Source organism: Bos indicus x Bos taurus, chromosome 11 (genome assembly GCF_003369695.1).
Source record: "Bos indicus x Bos taurus breed Angus x Brahman F1 hybrid chromosome 11, Bos_hybrid_MaternalHap_v2.0, whole genome shotgun sequence".
NCBI lineage: Eukaryota > Metazoa > Chordata > Mammalia > Artiodactyla > Bovidae > Bos > Bos indicus x Bos taurus.
The window spans coordinates 47,695,914-47,717,006 of NC_040086.1; the positions used below are offsets into that span (position 1 = coordinate 47,695,914).

Sequence of the window (21,093 nt, forward strand, 5' to 3'; positions counted from 1 at the left end):
TCAAAAAGGAAGGAAGTGACCGGAGTTAGGGTCATGCTCCATCAGCACTCTCGAGGGACCCTCCTGAGCACCCTGACTTCTCTGAGCCTCAGCTGCTTCATCTGGAGTCACATGGAGTCATGACCCTGTTCTAGCCTCCCAGGGCAGAAGGCGATCCCACACGCGCGGATCACTTGGCGCGGGACAGCGGCAGAGCCTCCCTACTGGAAACGCAGCCAAGACCTTTGAAATGCGGGGAGGATGAGGGCGGAGACCTCCCCTTCCTCACACCAGACTCCCGCCCTCTCCCCGGCCAGGGCCCTCCCTCCCTGCTCCCCGCTCCCTCCTCCACCCCCACCCCGCCCCCAACTGCCCCGCCCGGACCTTCTCAGCCGAGCTCCTCCGGGACCGGGTGTCCGGGGCACGCCAAGATGCAGGCGCGGCTGTGGCTCCTCCTCGCCGCGCAGCTGGCAGGTAAGGCGGGGAGACCCTGGGGGCGCGGGGCTGGATGCGAGGGCTCTGCGCTGGGCCCGGGAAGAGCCTGAGGCGTGAAGTTTAGGGAAAGCTGTCCCCGCAAGATGCCGTACCCAGACCCCGGATCTGCGGGGGCATCCGGGAGGCAGCCTCGGTCCCTGGGGATGGAAAACCTCCCAGGGACCCCACTACCCCCAGGAGTCCCCGGAGCCTCTGCACTGAGGCCACCTCTGCCCCCAAAGCCTGAACCTAGGAAAACAGAGACCGGAAGAGAAAAGGGAGAGTTGAAGTAGATGAAAAAGAAGAAAAGAGAGATGGGGAGGTCCAGAGAGGAAGGACATATGCCAGGGCTCCAGTTCTGGCTTTGGTGCCCATCTCTTGGCCCAGGGTTCCATAGACACATTATGATTACTTCCAGGGAAGTATTTGTAGGACAGTTCGCCAAATACTAGGCTGTTGCCAGTTTTCAGACAGGTGTGGCAGGGTCCCCCCTCAGGGTGACTTGGTTCCTGAATATTCCCTGGGGTGGGTATTGTGGGCAGTGTAGCTTCCAGAACAGGCAGCAATGGAGTTGGAATGTTGGAACAAGAACCGAGGAGGGAGTCTGTCCCTCTGGCCAGCCCAGTCAGTCTGTCTTGTAGAAGAAATCCCTCCCCACTCCAAACTGCCCACTAACTTGTGGTTGATTTGCTCTCTAATCCAAAAATTCCCAAACTGGTCTTCCTGCCAAGGTGACACGGCCTGCCAGCCTGGCTGTGACCTAGTGACCTCAATGGTGTCTCTAGCAGAAGCTAGTCTAGGCCATTCAAAGCGACTAGAGTTACTGCGGATCATTCTAGAAAGAGCAGGTCCCTCTGAGTGGGACCACCAGGTGACTGAGACGATGAAATGAATCAAATGAGACCATGCGTATGGCAAGGCCTGGCCCTGGGACCGGAGCACACACAGGATTCACCCACAGCCAGGGGTTCCGTCTCCAGGGGCTGAAAAGCAAGTGGGCACGAGAGAAACCAGGGTGTGTCTGGGCCAGGAAGTCTTCGAGTCAGGACGAAGGCAAGGATCTACACAAAGACCCCAAAGCCCCTCTGAACTGTCTGTCTCTGGAGGGGTCCCACTGGGGCTTTCTTAGAAGGGCCTGGGGAGTCTGTGTATTCTCGGCCCTACTATGTGCACATGAGCTCATGACTGGGATCCTAGAGAGGATCACAGGTTTCCTCATTTCAGAGAGTGGCACAAAGCTTAGGTTCTGGGGTCCCAGACCTGGGTTTAAATCTGAATCTATCACATAGAAGCCTTATGACCTTAAGTAGGTCCTTAACCTCCTTGAGCCTCTGTTTCCTCATGTGTAAAATAGGTGTTATTTCCTCCCGAAAAATTTGGAGAGGAATAAATGAGATAATGCATAAATCATGTTCAGCACAGTTTGATAAATATTGGCATTATCAGTTCTTTTTTAAAATTTATTTACTTTTGGCTGCACCACACAGCATCCGGGATCTTAGTTCCCCAACTGGGATTCAAGTTGTGTCCCCTGCGGTGGAAGGGTGGAGTCTTAATCCCTGGATGCCGGGGAAATCCCTATCCGGTTCTTATTGTCTTCCCCTGGAGGTCAATGACCCCCAACAATGAAGACTCTCTACTCTGCTAAAAAAGCAGCGTGGTTTTCAGGGAGAGGAGAGAAGGCTCAATAGCCACTTGGGCCCCAGGTATCTTTTCATTCTCAGTGGGAGTAAAGGCTGAGTGATCTGTGATGGGAGTCCGGAAGTTTGCTTCTTCAGTGTTAGAGAAGGTCAAGGCCAAGGAGCCTGAGCCCCAAGTAGGATTATGAATGTGGGCTTGTTGTTGTTCAGTCACCAAGTCATGTCCCACTCTTTGTGACCCCATGGACTGCAGCATACCAGGCCTCGCAGTCAGTCCCGCACCATCTCCCGGAGTTTGCACAAGTTCATGTCCATTGGATCGGTGATGCCATCCAACTATCTCATCCTCTGTCATCCTCTTCTCCTTCTGTCCTCAATCTCTCCCAGCATCAGGGTCTTTTCTAATGAATGTGGGTTCAGAAAGGCTTGGGTACACACACACACACACACACACACACACACACACACATGCACACACAAACATCCTCTGCCCATCCAGGCCTATATCTTCTCTGGGCCTCAGTGCTCCCAGATCTAGGTCCTGGTCTGCAGAGTCTTCTCTGCCCCACAGCTAAAATGAAAGCTTTACCAAGTCAGGTTCCGTTTGGTGGACTTGGTCATGAAGGACCCCTTCTAATTTTCTCCTTAAGATTTCATTTGCCTCCAGTAGCAACTGCTGAGAGGTGTCACATAGACGATGATTTACCCGAGTACAGTGAGGTTCAGTTTGCAGTGCTTTTTTGGACATTCTGAGTCTTGGAGGTAGCTCAGTGGTAAAGAATCTGCCTGCCAATGGAGGAGACCCCTGTTCGATCCCTGGGTCGGGAAGATTCCCTGGAGAAGGAAGTGGCAAGCTAGTACAGTATTCCTGCCTGGAGAATCCCATGGTCAGAGGAGCCTGGCGGACTACAGTCCATGGGGTCACAAAAGAAGTCAGACAGTCAACAACACTAAACAGCAACAACAAGCCTGGGAGGTAGGCAAGACAGCAGCATCAAACCGCCCTCCTTTTCCAGGAAGGAGACAGGGTCCACAGCTTGCCAGAGATGCCACAACTGGTGTGGGGCACAGGCAGGGTTCAAGGCCAGGTCTGTGAGTTCAGCTCTGGGCGTCCTGATCAAGGCCCTACCTGCAGGGGCTTCCCATTTGAGACTGAAGTGAACTCCCAGCACCTCTTCTGGGGTGTCTGTCCCTCCACTTGGGAATGGGGATGCAGAGACCAGTTACTGGCTTGGGGAGTAATGGGCTGGGATTGTGTCTGTGGGGGACAGTGAGTTCCCCTTGCTGGTTGTTGTCACTGTCTGGAAACAGTGACTGGTCTTCTTATAGGTTGACTAGAGCAGCCAGGTGTTTGGCCAGTAATTCTGAGCTCCTCTCTGAGCTTGACCTGGGTTTCCTTAGGCCACCCGGAACCTTTTGAAAGTCTTCATAGAGTGGCCACAGAACAAGTTGGAAGGCAACCAGCTTTGACTTCAGACTGCATCCTTGACTTTGACTCCTGGGTCACTTATTAGCTGTAAGCAGGACTTTGAAGAAGGCATTTCAGGCCTCAGTTCCTCATGTGGGGATAAAAATCCTAAAGTAAGTCTGAAGCTTGATGGGGGTAATTTATGCCAAGAGCCAGGCATAGAAGCATGCAGTCAACAAGTGGCACTTTTCCCCTGTCCCCTTTGTCAGGCTGGCATCATGAACACCTGCCTGATGGATGATCACCCTGGTGGGTGGGGTGCTCTCAGTCCTGGAACTGCCAGCCGTATTTCACACAGCCCCTGGGCCCTGCAACCAGGCAGGCTCTCTCATCACTTCTCCTCTCATGTTTGACTCTGGGACCCCACAACCCCTGCCAAGAAAAGGTGCTGATGGTCTCTGCTCTTTCTGCTTCTTATAGCTCTGCACGGCAGCTTGGCCCTCGTGCAGACCCCTGCATTCTTGATGGTTCAGACCAACCAGATGGTGACGCTGTCCTGTAAAACCCAAACCTCACCTTCTAACACACGCATCTACTGGCTGCGGCTGCGCCAGGCCCTGAGCGCTAACAGTCACTATGAGTTTCTGGCCTACTGGGAGTCCAAAAAGACTGTGTATGGCAAGGAGGTGGACTCGGAGAAGTTGACTGTGCATGGAAATCCCCCCCAGAATGTGCTCACGCTCCAAAATGTGAAGCCTGCCGACAGTGGTGTCTACTTCTGCATGATCATTGGGATACCCAACCTGATCTTTGGGACGGGAACTCAGCTGAGTGTGGGTAAGAATCCGGCTCAGTGCTGCAGATGAGCACTGAGTACGTACTGGGTGCTGAGTGCGTGCCATGTCCTGGGACGGCTCCCATTCTCAGTGAGCCCTACTCGGAGGGAGGGGTTGACTTCCAGGAGCAACAGCACTACTGGTCTTTTTTTTTTTTTTTTTTAAATGACTGAAAGCTGTATTTGAAACTTTTTATTTTGTATTGGAGTATAGCCGATTAACAAACAATATTGTGATAGTTTCAGGTGAACAGTGAAGGGACTCAGCTATACATATGTATGTATCCATTCTCCCCTGAGCTGCCCTCCAATCCAGGCTACCGCAGAGCACTGAGCAGAGTTGCTAGTGCTGTACAGTCGGTCCTTGTTGTTCATCCACTTTAAATATAGCAGTGGGTGTCCATCCTAAACTCCCCTTAGCTATCCTTCCCTCCCATCCTTTCCCCTGGCAACCATAAGCCTCGTTCTCTAAAACACTACTGTTAATAGTGAGCCAAGCTGGTGCAAAGGCTGTATGTAGTTATTTCATTTCATGCTATTGACCACACTGGGAGGCAGGTGCTGTTTGATTCCCATTGGAAATGAGATGCTTTGGGGCATTGCTGCTTATTCCAGTAACAGGGTGGCATTCTAGGCCCATCTGAGGCTGAGGCTGAGGCTGGATTGGTCCGTGTCCCAACACCTGTTAGAAGTCCCCTCCCAGTGTGCCCACAGGGAAAGAATATTCTTGCTGCCTGGACATACCCAACAAGAGCATTCACGTTTGGCATAGGGGCCCGTGGCTTGAACCCACGCCCAGAGTTGCAGGGAGCAAGGAGGTTAGACCCCAGACCCAGCTGCAAATTTACCATGTGCCCATGGGCAGGTCACTCCCCTCCCCAGGCCTCAGTTTTCCCATCTGTATCATGGGACTGCTAAGGACCTCCCTGATTCCCTCTGGCCCTTAGAAGCTGCAGTTCCTCAGAAGTTAAGTCAGCAAGTGCAGTAGAAATATATTTTGAGCCACAGATGTAATTTAAAATTTTCTAGGGAGTTCCCGGTGGAGAAGGCAATGGCACCCCACTCCAGTACTCTTGCCTGGAAAATCCCATGGGTGGAGGAGCCTGGTGGGCTGCAATCCGTGGGGTCTCGAAGAGTCGGACACGACTGAGTGACTTCACTTTCACTTTTCACTTTCATGCATTGGAGAAGGAAATGGCAACCCACTCCAGTGTTCTTGCCTGGAGAATCCCAGGGACAGGGGAGCCTGGTGGGCTGCCGTCTATGGGGTCGCACAGAGTCGGACACGACTGAAGTGACTTAGCAGCAGGGAGTTCCCTGATGGTCCAGTGATTAGGACTCATCACTTTCACTGCCTAGGACCCTGATTCAATCCTGGGTCAGGGAACTAGGATCCCAAAAACCTTGGCAAAAAAAAAAAAATATTCTAGAAAGCAGCCACATTCAAAAAAAGTCAAAAGACACAAGTGAAATTAATTTCAATAATACATTTTGTTTAACCCAGTTTATGGACAATATTATTATTTCAGCATGAAATCAGTATGCAATTAATTACTGATATATTTTACATTTTCTTTTCGTACTAAGTGCTCAATGTGTGTTTTAAATGCACAGCACATCTCGAGGCAGACTGGCCACGTTAATGTGTTCTGTAGCTCATGTGGCAGGTGGCTGCCTTGCGGGACAGTGAGGCTTAAAATATCAAAGGTGTAAAGGAATTCTCAAAGGCCAACATCTGGCTTCAACCCCCTCCCCAGATTAACTCATAGTCAAAGCCAACCCCCAGCGGGCCTCCCACTATCTTGCTTCCCTCTCACCTGAGATCTTCTCAGGCTGGAGCATTGAGAGTGACAGGGGGCCCCCACGAATTGGACCACTCGGCATGGGAGGTGCAGACATAGCAACATAATTACGAAGACACAAGCCAGAGTGATGCCCTCTTCACATGTCACCAGCCTCTGATCTTTTTTATTTTTTAACTTTCTATTTTGTATTGGGTATAGCCAATGACCAATGTGATAGTTTCAGGTGAAGAGCAAAGGGTTTCAGCCATACATGGACATGTATCCATTCTCCCCCAAACTCCCCTCCCATCCAGACTGCCACATAACATTGAGCAGAGTTGTCTGTGCTGCACAGTAGGTCCTTTTTGGTTATCCATTTTAAATACATCAGTGTGTATGTGTCCATCCCAAACTCCCAAACTGTCCCTTCCTGCCCTAGGTCTTAAATCAGGAGGTGGGGAGGATGGGGAGAACTCTCGCACCAGAAGCTGAGGCATCCCTGGAGGGATGGGTGTTAACTGATTCTTGTATTGAACATTAGGCTCTTCTGAGTTTGGGGGTTTGTTTTGGTTTATTGTTTTTGTCTCTATAAGCCTCACACTTTCCACTCAAGAGATTTCAGGGGCTAAGAAAGGTGGATGGTGAAATAAGAAAAACTGGTTTTCAGAAGTTCCCCCGACCTCCTCCACTACCTGCCCAGTCCTGGCTTTGATCTTCCCAACCCCCTGATTCTGCCTGGCTCCCGGGGAATGGGAATCTCTCCCCAAAGCACGTGCTCCCAACCGTATCATCTCCCTGGGTGTGGGGACTCCAGAGCAAGAGCTCACCCTCTGGCTGGAAGTTCAGGACAGTTTAAAGAGGACTGTTGGATGCTAGTGGTAAAGAACCTGCCTGCCAATGCTGGAGACATAAGGGATGTGGATTGATCCCTGGGTCGGGAAGATCCCTTGGAAGAGGGCAGAGCAATCCATTCCAGTATTCTTGCCTGGAGAATCCCTATGGACAAAGGAGCCTGGCAGCCTACAGTCCTTAGGGTCTCATAGGGTCTCATAGGGTCTCATAGGGTTGGACACGACTAAATCAACTTACCATGCACTTGGATGGTAGAGAAAGTGTTGGGGGGGAAGACAGGCTCTTTTCAGGCACCTCAAGATACCATGGACTCAAAAGTCCTGCCCCTTTCAAAGAGGAGAGAAGTGGGGAGATTTGAACTGGGTGCATGCATGCTAAGTCGCTTCATTCGTGTCCGACTCTTTGCGACCTTGTGGACTGTAGTCCGCCAGGCTCCTCTCCATGAGGATTCTTCAGGCAAGAATATGGAGTGGGTTGCCATGCCTTTCTCCTGGGGATCTTCCTGACCCAGGGGTCGGACCCACGTATCTTACGTCTCCTGTATTGGCAGGTGAGTTCTTTACCACTAGCGCCACCTGGGAAGGTGAGGGTGGGTACTCAAGAATAATAAAGAACTCCTGACTCTGGGCAAGAAGACATTAAAATCCAAAGATGGGACTTCCCTGGTGGTCCAGTGGTTAGGACTCCATGCTCCCAAGGCAGGGGTGTAGGTTCAATCCCCTGGTCAGGGAACTGAGAGCCCACATGCCGCGTGGTGTGGCCAAAAATTTTAAAACAAAAAAATAGAACAAGTTCCCCCACAAAGCTCCTAAAAGCCCCAGGCCACTGGGGTCTGTAGATCTGCCCCCTGCAGGCTCACCACTGCCCCAGGGGGAGTCTGTAGGAAGGAGGGAGATGAACAGTTCGGGAGCAGTGAGGACTAAAAGGGCTAAGGGAAGGCCAGGCTGAGACACCCCAGCTGAGGGCCGGGCTCCTCCCAGGCTTTCAGAACATGAGGCTAAGGCCGTTCTCCCCCTTTACAACTGTTTCCTTCAACACCCTGATGACCTGAGGTGCTCAACTTTTAAAAATTTATTTATTTATTTATTTGTTTGGCTGCATCAGGTCTTAGTTGCTGCACATGGGATCTTCGCTGCATTACACAGGCTCTTTTGATGCAGTGCTCAGACTCCCTAGTTGTGGGGCAGGCTCCAGAGAGCCCGGGCTCCGTATTAGCAGCATGTGGGCTTAGCTGCTCATGGCATGTGGGATCTTAGTTTCCTGACCAGGGATCAAACCCACAATTCCTGCATTGCAGGGCAGATTCTTTACCACTGGACCACCAGGGAAGTCCCCGTGCTTAACTTTTTGTCAAAATACATTTGCCCCTTAGGCAATGTGTGGCACGAGAATCTAATATAGGCATTCTTCGGCTCAGATGCTGGCCCTGCTGTTTATTGGTTCTTGAACTTGGGCAAGTTCAAATAAGCAACTTGAACTTATTTCAACCCTCTGAGCCAAGGCTTCTAGGGATAAAATGGAGAAACTAGTGCCCATCCCCAAAGTTGTTGGTTCGTAAGCTTAAGCTAACGTGCTTGGCACAACCGCTAGCATGAGGTAGGAGCTTGGTAAGGGTCAATTCTGGTTAGCTGGGTCTTCTTGAAACCCCCCAGATCATGCAGAACAGGGGGCACAATTTCTCTACTGCCCATGTCTCAGGGTGGTGAGGGTCCAAAGAGTCAACATTTTATATGAAAGATGCCAGACCCAAAGGATCAAACACTGGCTGCCCCTCCCAGAGCCCTTGACTCCAGAGTCCAAGTTCACATGTCACACAATTCCCTCTCCTACCATTTTGCAGAAAATCAGCGAAATGTCTTTTCCCAGCTGTCAGAGGCAGGGGGTTGGATTCTTGAGCCTCGGGCGTCTCCCTTTGCCCTGTGGGCTTGTCCGCCTGCCCTGTCCCACCACTTCAGTCATATGACAGTGGATTAGAATGAAAGAGAGGCGTTACCCAGCAGGAGTCAGGAGAGGAACTTGCGGACCCCAGCCAGGCCCTTTCCTTTGTGGGGCCTCGTAGGGGTCAGTCCTTTACATCACTAGTGTTCACCTTTGAAATTAAAGGTTGAGACTAGTCTAAAGGTCCCTCTGATAACATATGTTTGCTTGGTTTTTGCTTTTTTTTTTTGGTTGAGCACCAGGACATGTGGGATCTCAGTTCTCTGACCAGAGATCGAACCTGTGCCCCCTGCCGTGGAAGCACAGATTCTTAACCACTGAGGCTGAGGAAGAAAATCTCAACCTACACAACCTCCCAACCTGCTTGGTATTGTCCAGAAAAAGGCACCACTTCCTTTCTTCCAGCTTCTTCCATTCGCACAAAGAGGAGGGCTCGGGGGTTGGTCGTGCCAAGGGCTAGGGGACTCCAGATGTAGCTCAAGATCTTCAGCGAGGTGAAGCCATCCATACCACTCACTTTGCTGGGCTCACTGTTCCCTGTCATTCTCACAACCACCTTAGAAAGGAGATGGGGGTCATCTCACAAAGAAGCGATAGGACTTGCCCCTAGTCATTACTGTTGTTCAGCTGCTAAGTCGTGTCTGACTCTTTGCAACCCCACGGCTACAGCACACCAGGCTCCTCTGTCCTCTGTCTCCTGGAGTTTGCTCAATTCATGTACATTGAGATGGTGATGCTCTCTAATCACATTCTCACTGCCTCCTTCTCCTTTGACCCAGCATCAGGGTCTTTTCCAGTGAGTCAGCTCTTCAAATCAGGTGGCCAAAGTGTTGGAGCTTCAGCTTCAGCATCAGTCCTTCCAATGAATATTCAGGGTTGTTTTCCTTTAGGATTGACTGGTTTGATCTCCTTGCAGTCCACACAATGGTTGATCAGGGGTCTTGGGGCTCTTTTCATATCTGGATGGCTCCAGAGCCCCTCTCTCCAAGACACCAAGTTGACCTCCATCTCTGAGCCCTCAGATCTATCTGAGAATTACTAGATCAAAAATCCCATTGATCTGTGACCTTCAAGCCCATGACAGCCTAGGGAACACTGCTGCTGCTGCTGCTAAGTCACTTCAGTCGTGTCCGACTCTGTGCCACCCCATAGACGGCAGCCCACCAGGCTCCCCCGACCCTGGGATTCTCCAGGCAAGAACACTGGAGTGGGTTGCCATTTCCTTCTCCAATGCATGAAAGTGAAAAGTGAAAGTGAAGTCGCTCAGTCATGTCCGACCCTCAGCGACCCATAGACTGCAGCCTACCAGGCTCCTCCGTCCATGGGATTTTCCGGGCAAGAGTACTGGAGTGGGGTGCCATTGCCTTCTCTGAGGGAACACTGAGAAGGATTTTAATACCTGAGTATCAGACATGCAGTTATAAGTTTTGTCTCTGAGTCCACCTGCGGTTTACCTGGCTAAGACATGTGTCTTGCTTATTTTTGCAGTTGATGTTCTTCCTACCTCTCCCCAGCCAACCAAGAAGACCAGCCCTAAAAAGAAAGTGTGCCATCAAGTCCCAACCCGGGTGACTCAGAAACGTGAGTTCTCCCATTCCTCCGGATTCTCAGAAGCACAGCCGACACTCGTTCTCCCTTTCTCCCTCCCTTCCTTCCATAAACTCTTCACAAGTGTGGACTCTAGCCTGTTTCTCTAGCCCTGAGCTGGAGTCTAAAGGAGAGCTGAGTGCGACAGCAGTGCTGTTTTCCAATCGCTCATATTCTAGTGGGGGACACACTCGTAAATCGTCACAGGACAAAACTTAATGGACTCAGTGCTCAGTCGCTAAGTTGTGTCTGACTCTGCAACCCCATGAACTATAGCCCAACAGGCTCCTCTGTCCATGGACTTTCCCAGGCAAGAATACTGGAGTGGGTTGCTGTTTCCTTCTCCAGGGGATCTTCCCCAACCGGGGATCAAACTTACATCTCCTGCGTTGGCAGGTGGATTTTTTTACCACTAAGCTACCCGCGCCCCTAATGAAGGATCTATCTGCCCAACACTTGCACATGATGTTCCCAGCAGCATTTTTCTTTGTTTCTGTTGTTGTTAAGTTGTTATTTGTTTTTTTGGCTGTGCTGGGTTTTCATGCTGCACAGGCTTTTCTCTAGTTGTGGTGAACAGAGGCTACTCTCTAGATGTGGTGCACAGGCAAGCAGCAGCTTTCCTGGAGTCACATTTTGGGGAGGTGATTTCACTTCACCCAGGACCTTTAGCTGTGTCTAGGTCTCTAGCTCAGGTCATAGCTCAGGAGGCCTCCCCTGACCCCTCTCTGCCCAGAAGAAAGGGGTCTTTCTACCTTCCACATCCCTGCAGCTTATGCCCACCTCCATTACTTAAAACTTTATCCCGGCATAATCTGCATGTCATAAAATTCACCCATTTTAAGTGCACGACTTAGTGATTTTTAATAAATTTACCAAGTAATGCAACCGTCACCATGAACTAGTTTTAGAACGTTTCCATCAAACTCTCAGATCCCTTGTGCCTGTTTATAGTTAATCTCTGTCCCCCTCCCAGCCCCTGACAACTGCTAATCTACATTCTGTTGCTATAGATTCATCTCTCCTAAACATTTCGTATGAATGGAGTCATATGGTATATGGTCTTTCATGCCTGGTTTCTTTCACTTTGCATCACATTTCTGAGGTTCATCCAGGTTAGGAAACCCATGGAGATGAGAGGGAGGCAGATAGAAGCTTCACATCTCAGAACGGAAAAGGACCTCCCAGGGCCTCTCACCAAACTTTCCTCTCCGCGTGGCACCAGCCAGCCTTGGTGATGGTGGTTCCCTCCCCAAGAGCAGCCCATGCCATTTCCTTCCTCCCTTCCCCACCCCGCCCTGCCCCACCACCTCTCCTGCCCTAAAGCTGTAGCCATGGGACTGGCAGGGACTGTAGAACTCAGGAGATTTGAATCTGTATCCAGGCCCTGCTTTTTACTATCCAGATCACCTTGGGCAGGTAATTGAACTTCTTTGAATCTTATTTTTTCTGAACTGTAAAATGAGAGATAAAAATGATAGTAATTCCTTCCTTCCTCACAAGATGGAAGTTTGCAGTTAGTACTGTACTTGACACATAACAGATCTTCAGTAAACGTTCTACCCCTTCTCTGACATCCAAAACTCTTTCTTTTTCAACCTTGGGTGTCAGTCTGCAGCCTTGCCTTTTTCACCCATGGGTCCTGATTCTGCCTGCTTTGCTACTCACAAGGACCAGTCACAGGGAAAGAAAGAGTATCAGAGAAAGATTTGGGGTATCAGTTTATATTTGATATAAACTCTGCTGTTTACATAATTTACAAAATGAGCAGAAGGACAAATTTTTCTTCTTCCATAGAAGAAAAATCATACATGGTCAATACATGAAAATAGGCTGAAATTGGCAAGTAGGAAATTGAAATGAAATATTATTTTTCACCCACTGCTCTGCAAAAGTTAAAATCTCTGATAATGTCAGGAGTAGGCAGGGTACATGACTGATGATTAGGAATGGAACTCAGTGAAGCCTTTTTGGAAGGCATTTTATAGTATCTGTTATTATTGAAAATGGATATAGTCTATGGTTAGTTGTTCTTATTTTCAGTATCTGCCTTGGGTAGGCTCCTGCACAGGGAGAAACAAACCTGGATGTTCTCTGCCACCTTATTTGTAAAATTCAAAAAACAAACAAAATGTACATTAATGGCTAAATAATCCATGGTACAGCCATACTTCAGATGACATGCTGTTAGAACAAAGAATATGCTGGCATGTTTAAGAAAAAAGCCTGGTTGCAGAACAATTTGTACTGTATAAGCCTCTGTATTTTTAAAACTATATGTGCTACAATGAACACTGGGGTACATGTGTCTTTTGCAATTATGCTTTTCTCAAGGTATATGTCCAGCAGTGGGATTGCTGGGTCATAGTGGTTTTATTTTTAGTTTTTTAGGGAATCTCCACCCTGTTCTCCATAGTGGTTGTATCAATTTACGTTCCCACCAACAGCGCAAGAGGGTTCCCTTTGCTCCACACCCTCTCCAGCATTTATTGTAGACTTTTTGGTGATGGCCATTCTGACCAGTGTGAGGTAATGGGAAATTGCTGCATAGCACAAGGAGCTCAACCTGGTTATCAACCTAGGTTATCATAACCTCGAGGGGTGGGAGGGAGGTTCCAGAAGGAGAGGACCTATGTACACCTATGACTGACTCATGTTGATGTATGGCAGAAGCCTCCACAACACTGTAAAGCAACTATCTCCAATTAAAAATAAATTTAAAAAAACTATATGTGATGTGTCTATGTAAATTACATATGTGTATATGCAAATTAACAATGGTAGTTACTTCTGTGAAGGAGCTACCGTGAAAATACATTCAGCTATTTCTTCTAAAATTAAAAATTTTTTTTAATAAATAATAAAAATCCCATTACCAGGCATGCAAATTGTCTATCTCATTTTGAACAAAAGTAGCTACTGAGTTTATTAACTGTTAAAATTTGGATGTGGGACCTGAAGATTGGGCTTCCCTGGTGGCTCAGACGGTAAAGCATCTGCCTGCAATGTGGGAGACCCAGGTTCAATCCCTAGGTCGGGAAGATCCCCTGGAGAAGGAAATGGCAACCTACTCCAGTATTCTTGCCTGGAAAATTCCATGGATGGAGGAGCCTGGTGGGCTACAGTCCTTGGGGTCAAAAAGAGTTGGACACGACTGAGCGACTTCACTTTCACTTTCCTGAAGTTTTATATATGAAATGATTTCAATATGTTTAAAGAGCCTAGAAAAGACTAGAATGAAGCATGGAAAAAAGTGGTATTCTGAGTGGTGGGTGGGGCTTCCTGTGGATTTTTCCTTCTTTGTGTTTATCTGCACGTCTCAAATGTTCATTCAACACGCATGTGTTTTCCAGGTCTGTCCTGTGCCCCGCTCATCCTCGGCCTCCTGGCGGCCGGTGTCCTGATTCTTCTGGTGTCCTTGGGTGTGGCCATCCACCTGCGCTGTAAGTTATTCCCTCTTGGGCCGCCATGTACATGTGTTTGCTCAGTCGCTCAGTCGTGTTCTACTCTTGAAACCCCAAGGACTGGCCTGCCAGGCTCCTCTGTCTATGGAATTTCCCAGGCAAGAATACGGGAGTAGGTTGCCATTTCCTTCTCCAGGTAGATTCTTTATCACTGAGCCACCTGGCAAGCCTGGGTCTTCATGGTGACTCCTTTTGCTGCTGGATGTGTCCCCGAGGGTCCTTTCTTCTCTAGGGGAACAGGCAGGTGGCAGCTGGTGGGAAGTTTGCTCCTCCAACCCCAAACCCATGATAAGTCTGAGAAGTGATTCTTGGCCTGAGACCAAGCTGCAGGAGTCAGAGACCACCCCATCTCTGGAGTCAGACAAACCTGGATTTGAATTCAACCCTTGATCTAGCGACTTGGGCAGATGCCCTGGCCCCACTGAGGCTCAGGGGCCCTACCCAGGGTAACCATATTACCTACCTCCCCAGCTTGTTTTTGTAAAGTCCTGCCCCAGGGCGTGTACTCTGTCAGCAGGAACACCCAGGAGCAGTTGGGGTGGAAACAGTGCACGGAAATTACACTGGGGGTTGCATTTCGCTCCCCAGAACTAGAAATCCTCCCCTGAGGCTGTTGGGAAACTCAGAGATGGTTTGCTGTTCTCAGCCACTTCAGGGGTAGGACCACCTCCGTCTACGGGCCCCTAGGCGAGCTGGTGGTTCAGATGGTAAAGAATCTGCCTGCAATGCAGCAGACCTGGGTTCGATCCCTGGGTTGGGAAGATCCGCTGGAGAAGGGAATGGCAACCCATTCCAGTGTTCTTGTCTGGAGAATTCCATGGACAAAGGACCTGGTGGGCTACAGTCCATGGGATCACAAAGAGTCAGACTTGACTGAGAAACTAGCACTTTCACTTTCAGGGTAGTTTCAGGGAAGGCCAGCACAGCTGGCCAAGAGCCCAGAGCCCCAGACTCTACTCCTGACTCTTCTGCTCACTGGTGCCACTCTGGGCTTGTGCAAGTCACTCACCCTCTCTGGGCTTCTATAAAATGAGAGGGGTTGGCCCACTGGAACGTAGACTAGGTCAGTGGCTCTTTTATAAGTCACAGACCCCTTTGAACATATGATCACAATTATCGACCCCCTCTACAGGGAAATGCATAGTGTGCACACTTTTGCATATAATTGCCACCCAAAAAAGGATCCATTTATTTCATTCTAAGAAGCATTAGAGCTCAGGGGTCTGCAAACATTTTGCTCAATGAACTCATCAGTGAAAAAAATCTTTTAATTATAAATACTAACTGCAACTAACTGTATTTTTAAAATATTATGTATGTATATATTTAATATATACTTATAAATATTTAATAAATTATTAACATTTATGTTATCTGGATTTATTTAATATATTGTATTAGACAAAATGTTCATTCAGATTTCTCTGTACCATCTTACAGAAATCCCAAATGAACTTTTTGGCCAACTCAATACTGTGTATATTATTAAATGTTCTTCAGAAATAAAAAGGATGAGATAAACATGAAAATACACATGCTCATATTTCCTTCTTACATCCCAAGGGGAAATCTTGCACACCCCCAGAGTCCACAAGCTCTGGTTTAAGACCACCTGTCTGTACAGCCTCTCCTTCATGACCTGCCGTGAAGGGCAAGATGGTGCATTCAAGGGCACACAAACAATCCCTCACTAGCTACAGAATTTTAAGCAAGTTACTCAGTTACACACTCACTCTCTAGATCAGTTTCCCCATATGCAAAATGAGATAATAAAATTCAACTTCTAGCATTAAAGGAGTTAAAACCCATGAGGAGCAGAGCCTGGAATCAAAAGAAGTGGTTCTAGGCGTCGGCTGTCCCTCTCATCACTCTGCTTGCTCTCTGGGGCTTGGTATCTGCAGTTCACAACCCATGTCAACCAGCACTTTTGTTTTCTCCTTCCAGGCCTGCAGAGGAGAGCCCGGCTTCGTCTCTTAAAACAGTAAGTGGCTGAGGTCTTGAAAAAGTGCCCAGCCTGCAGCCCTGGGTGTAGCCCCTGGCGGCTGCTCACAGGCATCTGAGGAGCCCCAGCCAGGCACCACCTTCAAAAACTCACACACTGTATGAGTAGATGCGGTGATGGAGTTCAGGCAGAGAGAGAAACTAAGCAAACGGAATACTGGCTAGTTGTTTATGTCAAGTGTGGTAAGATTTAGCTCTTAGATTTTTTGAGGATAACAGTGAACTCTTTTCTTTTTTTTCTAATTGCAATATGGTTGATTTACATTAGCGACCGAACTGAACTGATTAGTTTCAGGTGTACAGCAAAGTGATGCAGTTATATATATTTTATTTTTCAGATTCTTTTCCACTATAGGTTATTGAATAAACAGTCAACTCCTGCTTGGTTAGAACCAGAAGGATATCCCAAACTTTTGCCCCCTGTTATTTCATTAAACTTGGTCCTGCATGACATAAGAGGGTTATTTTTACAGATCAAGACCTGCTCAAAGCATTTGGGGCAGTAGAGAGCAGAATGGAACTTGAAGACAAGTCAGTTGACCCCCACTGGCAGTGGAATTCCTTCCTGGCTAGTGTTGTGTGTTGGACTTGACCCCACCTGGGTCCCAGGAGTCAGCAAACCCACCGGCTCAGTTACACAGACACAGGGGCAACAAGCTTGCTCTTTAGGCCCACTGAACTGTGTAAGCTCCAGCAGAAGCCAAGGCTGCTTGCTGCTTCCATACTGAAGGGCTTCTGGACCACTATTTGGCCATGGGCTGTGCCCTTGGACTGATTTTTCTGCCTCAAAACAGATAGTTTCACATCTACCTATCTCATTAATTACATTCCCCTCTATGTAGAGGTGTTTGAAAAAAAAAAGAAAGTTCCTGCCCCTAGACTGAGGATCAAGAGCTTTGGCTCCATTCAAGCAGATCTTGGTTTGAATTCTGTCTGCTACTCACCATCCTTGTGACTGCAGGCAAGTCACTTCACCTCTCTGAGCCTCTGATCCCTCATCTATAAAATGGGACAGCAGTAACAACCACATGGCTATTGTAAGGACTTACGGGGGAAACACCTTCCAAGTGCTCAGCTCCTGTATTCTTGGAGTCCAAGCACCAGCTCATGCTACTTACAAAAGACGATTTTATGAGCCCAACAACCAAGACACAAAATGTTTTCTTGTTGATTATAAATGACATACAATATTATAATGGTTTCAGATGTGCAACATACAAAGTAGTTTTTAAATGTTTATTTTTATTTATTTACTTATTTTTGGCTATACTGGGTCTTCATTGCTACACAGGCTTTTTTCCAGGTTAGGTGAGCAGGGGCTACTCTATAGTTGTGGTGCCAGGGCTTCTCATTGCGGTGGCTTCTCTTGTGGAGCACAGGCTCTAGGGTTCTCGGCCTTCAGTAGTTGCAGCTCCTGGGCTCCAGAGTACAGGCTCAGTAGTTGTGGCGCGCTGGGCTTAGTTGCCCTAAGGCAAGAGGGATCTTCCTGGATCAGGGATTGAACCTGTGTCTCCTGCATTGGCAGGCAAATTCTTAACCACTGAGCCACCAGGGAAGACTACAATGTACTTTTAAATATTCTGAAATTATAAATTTTCAAATATACTCACTATACTATATGTTCTACATTATCATACACATTGTATTTGGGTATATTTATACATGTTGTATTATACAGTTGCTTAAACATGCCAGCTACATTTCATAATTTTTTGATGATAATTTTCTTTTTTTTAGCTGTACTGGGTTTTTATTGCTGTGAGCAGACTTTCTTTAGTTGTGGTGTGCAGGCTTCTCATTGTGGTGGCTTCTCTAGCTTCAGAGCACAAGCTCTGGGCACGTGGGCTTCAGTAGTTGGGGCTCCTGGGCTCTAGAGTATGAGCTCAGTAGTTGTGGTGCACAGGCTCAGTTGCCTTGCAGCTGGAATCTTCCAGGACCAGGGATCGAACCCATTTTCCCCTGTATCAGCAGGCAGATTCTTAACCACTGGACTACCAGAGAAGTCCTTCGATGATCATTGTGATGGTCTGCAATTTTTACTTCATGTGCTAGATTTAGAAACTCTCCCACATTTGCTGCTGCTGCTGCTGCTAAGTCGCTTCAGTTGTGTCCAACTCTGTGCGACCCCATAGACGGCAGCCCACCAGGCTCTGCCATCCCTGGGATTCTCCAGGCAAGAACACTGGAGTGGGCTGCCATTTCCTTCTCCAGTGCATGAAAGTGAAAAGTGAAAATGAAGTCGCTTCAGTCGTGTCTGACCCTTAGCGACCCCATGAACTGCAGCCTACCAGGCTCCTGCGTCCATGGGATTTTCCAGGCAAGAGTACTGGAGTGGGGTGCCCCCACATTTAGGAGACAGTAACTTAAGAGTTTTTGTCTCACCCTAGACCTCCGGTGTGTTTCATTCATATATTCCTTTCGGTGACCTTTTATGGAAAATGTCTCCCCGTCAGGGTACTGCCTGTGACTCTGCCTCCCTCCCACCACTTTGTTTCAATTTGTTCCCCTGGTGATTTGATGCCAGTTCAGGGGGAGTCTGTTGCCAGACCTCATGCTGTGGCAAACCCAGGGGTTCTGAGGATCAGGTCAGGCGAGCAAGGGGCTGGGGGTGGCCCTAGGGGGGACCCAAGCCCCTTCACCCTCTTCATTCCAAACAGCTCTCCTCTCATCCATTGCCCATAGTTACACTTACCTGTAAGATGTCATTGAACAAAAGGGTCTGAGGCTAAAAGAAGTTCGGAAACCACCTCTGGGTTTACTCTCATGATCCAGGTGTGGATGAAATAGTCCTTGGGCCTCAAAGAGCAGCTGTTACAAATTCAGGTTGCAGTTTGGGGCAGATATTCCCCACCTGCTAACTGGCTTTAGAAAATCATCCGTCAGCAGGTCATCTTCCTCTGGTCCCTTAATGCACATAGGTGAATCGCTTATCTTAGAAGGCACCGCAAGAGGTAACACTATTCAAAGCTAGAGTTCTTAGGGCTGCACTTTTTTAAGCATTTTAATTTTTGGTGTGTGTCTTAAACAATAGTCTTTATGTTTACCCAAAGCAGTACAAAGTGAGGCAGTTCCTCAGAAGGTGACTTGGAGCTAGAAAATCCATCCTGAGCGTGAAAGTGTTAGTGTTAGTTGGTAAGTTATGTCCAACTCTTTGCCACCCTATGGACTGTAGCCTGCCAGGCTCCTCTGTCCATGGGATTTCCCAGGCAAGAATACTGGAATGGGTTGCCATTTCCTTCTCCAGGCATTTAAAATTTTTCTTTAATGACGAAGATGGGCCTTAAAAACATTCTAACACAAACCTCTTGGCCCTAGGCTACTTACTGGGACTGGAGCCCTGCATCCTGAGGAGCTATTTATCAGGAAATTCAATAGCATTTGCCTGAAAATAAGTGGTTTCACGCGTTTCCCATTGTTTTCAGGTTTTACAAGTGACCAGAGAATATGTTTTCTGGTGTCCCGCTACAAAAATACATTGGTCAGTGATGAGCGAGATCCAGAAAAATGAGAGAGAATGGACACACTCAGCCGTGGAAATGTCACTGAAACCGCAGAAGCTGCCTGTTTTTAACTACTGCAAGTTCTTTCTATGGGCCTCATGCATGGGATCTACTTGTTACATGATCACTGACAATCTTAGAGAGAAGGCTTCAGAACCCCACGGCACTTCCTGCTACTTGCAAGGCGCTCTGGACGACTGAGTCCAGAATGGCGCCCAGTGCACCACTTCTGGCTCCTGTAACTCAGCCTGGGTTGGTCCGGGAACTTTGTGTTGACCGTCCAGCCACCACATTTCTTTGCCCAGGTAGGGCAATGACACTGAGACCCGAATCTCTCATGGGATGGTGATGGGATGGGTCCCCTTAGTCTTCCTGGGGCTAACCCTTTCCACAGGGTGGCCCCTGAGAGCAGACCCAGATTGGAAATGAGGCTTCCAAGGGGCTGATCTGGCTCTCAGCGTCACTTCAGTTTCTGAGGACCTCCTTTGGGCCTGGGAACTTGTGGTCTGGGAGACAGGAGGCCCTTTGATCTCCCAATAGGAAGTTCTTCAGCTTTCACTTCTGCCTTCCCATGGTTTATATATTTCTTCTCTTGCTCACTGTTCCTTTTATGATAATGTCTTTGTTGTAACAATAAAGTCTTGGGTAAAAAATGCGGATGGCTCCTGTGATGTAAATGCACAAAAGCTCATCTATGCGGCAAAGATGTTGGTGCTCAGTTAAAAAGAAATTAATGAGGTTAAAATGACTATGGCTTCATTCTGCATCAAGCTCCTCATGTGTTCGTGCTAAGTTGCTGCAGTTGTGTCCTACTCTGCAACCCTGTGGACTGTAGCCTGCCAGGCTCCTCTGTCCATGGGATTATCTAGGCAAGAATACTGGAGTGAGTTGCCATTTCCTCCTCCAGAGGATCTTCCCAAGCTGGAATTGAATCCACATCTCTTACGTCTCCTACATTGGCAGGAGGGTTCTTTACCATTAGCGCCACGCTCATTTGCCCCCAAACATGCCGTAGTCCTCTTCGTAGCTGTAGAGAAAGCCTGGAGGGGATGGAAGCACCCAGGGCACCTACAGCCAGGAAGCAGGTGCCTCCAGGGCCAACCCCAAAACTGCTTTCACTAGCACCTGTTCATTTCTACTGAGCATGGAACCCTGGGGACGCCTGGCCATGAGGCAGGAGAACTTGCACCAAAGAAGAGGTGAGAGGGACTTCCCTGGTGGTTCAGTGGTTGGGACTACACCTTCCAACGCGGGAGACAGGGGTTCAGTCTCCCCAATTTGGGGAGCTGGGATCCTGCATGCCTCTGGCCAAACAACCAAAGCATAGAACAGAAGCAGCGATGTAACAAACCAAATAAAGACTTTAAAAATGACCCACATCAAAAAATAAAAAGAGAGAGAGGGGAAGGTGAGAGACCTCAGGGTCTCTGCCGCATGTCCATTAATATTTTACTGTTTCTCAGCTTCAGTAGTCAGAGAAGAAAGCTACAAGGAGAAGATGCTGAGCTGGAATGGAGGAGTCATAAGAGCCCTGGATCTTATCTTAGTTTCCCAGCCTGCACTTGAGCAACTTAAGAACCATCGGGCCAAAGAAGAATTCAACGTTTGGCCATGTTAATAGAAGCACATGACCC

General features: G+C 48.4%; 1 protein-coding gene across 1 annotated transcript; it reads left to right on the forward strand.

The window, feature by feature from the left end:
• The first annotated feature begins 349 nt into the window (after positions 1-349).
• On the forward strand, positions 350-20,114 carry CD8B (CD8b molecule). The gene is made up of 6 exons (XM_027555493.1): positions 350-453; positions 3,982-4,338; positions 10,399-10,491; positions 13,848-13,937; positions 15,903-15,939; positions 19,382-20,114. The coding sequence occupies exons 1-6, from the start codon at positions 411-413 to the stop codon at positions 19,392-19,394; spliced, it is 633 nt and encodes a 210-aa protein (XP_027411294.1). The 5' UTR covers positions 350-410; the 3' UTR covers positions 19,395-20,114.
• Positions 20,115-21,093: the final 979 nt, after the last annotated feature.

What these genes read in the sequence shown, in the direction of transcription:
- CD8B (XM_027555493.1), top strand. Translation starts at nt 411, where the DNA reads ATGCAGGCGCGGCTGTGGCTCCTCCTCGCCGCGCAGCTGGCAG. An exon ending in CCTCGCCGCGCAGCTGGCAG is followed by an intron (nt 454 to 3,981) that starts GTAAGGCGGGGA and finishes TGCTTCTTATAG; the next exon opens with CTCTGCACGGCAGCTTGGCC. An exon ending in GGGAACTCAGCTGAGTGTGG is followed by an intron (nt 4,339 to 10,398) that starts GTAAGAATCCGG and finishes TTATTTTTGCAG; the next exon opens with TTGATGTTCTTCCTACCTCT.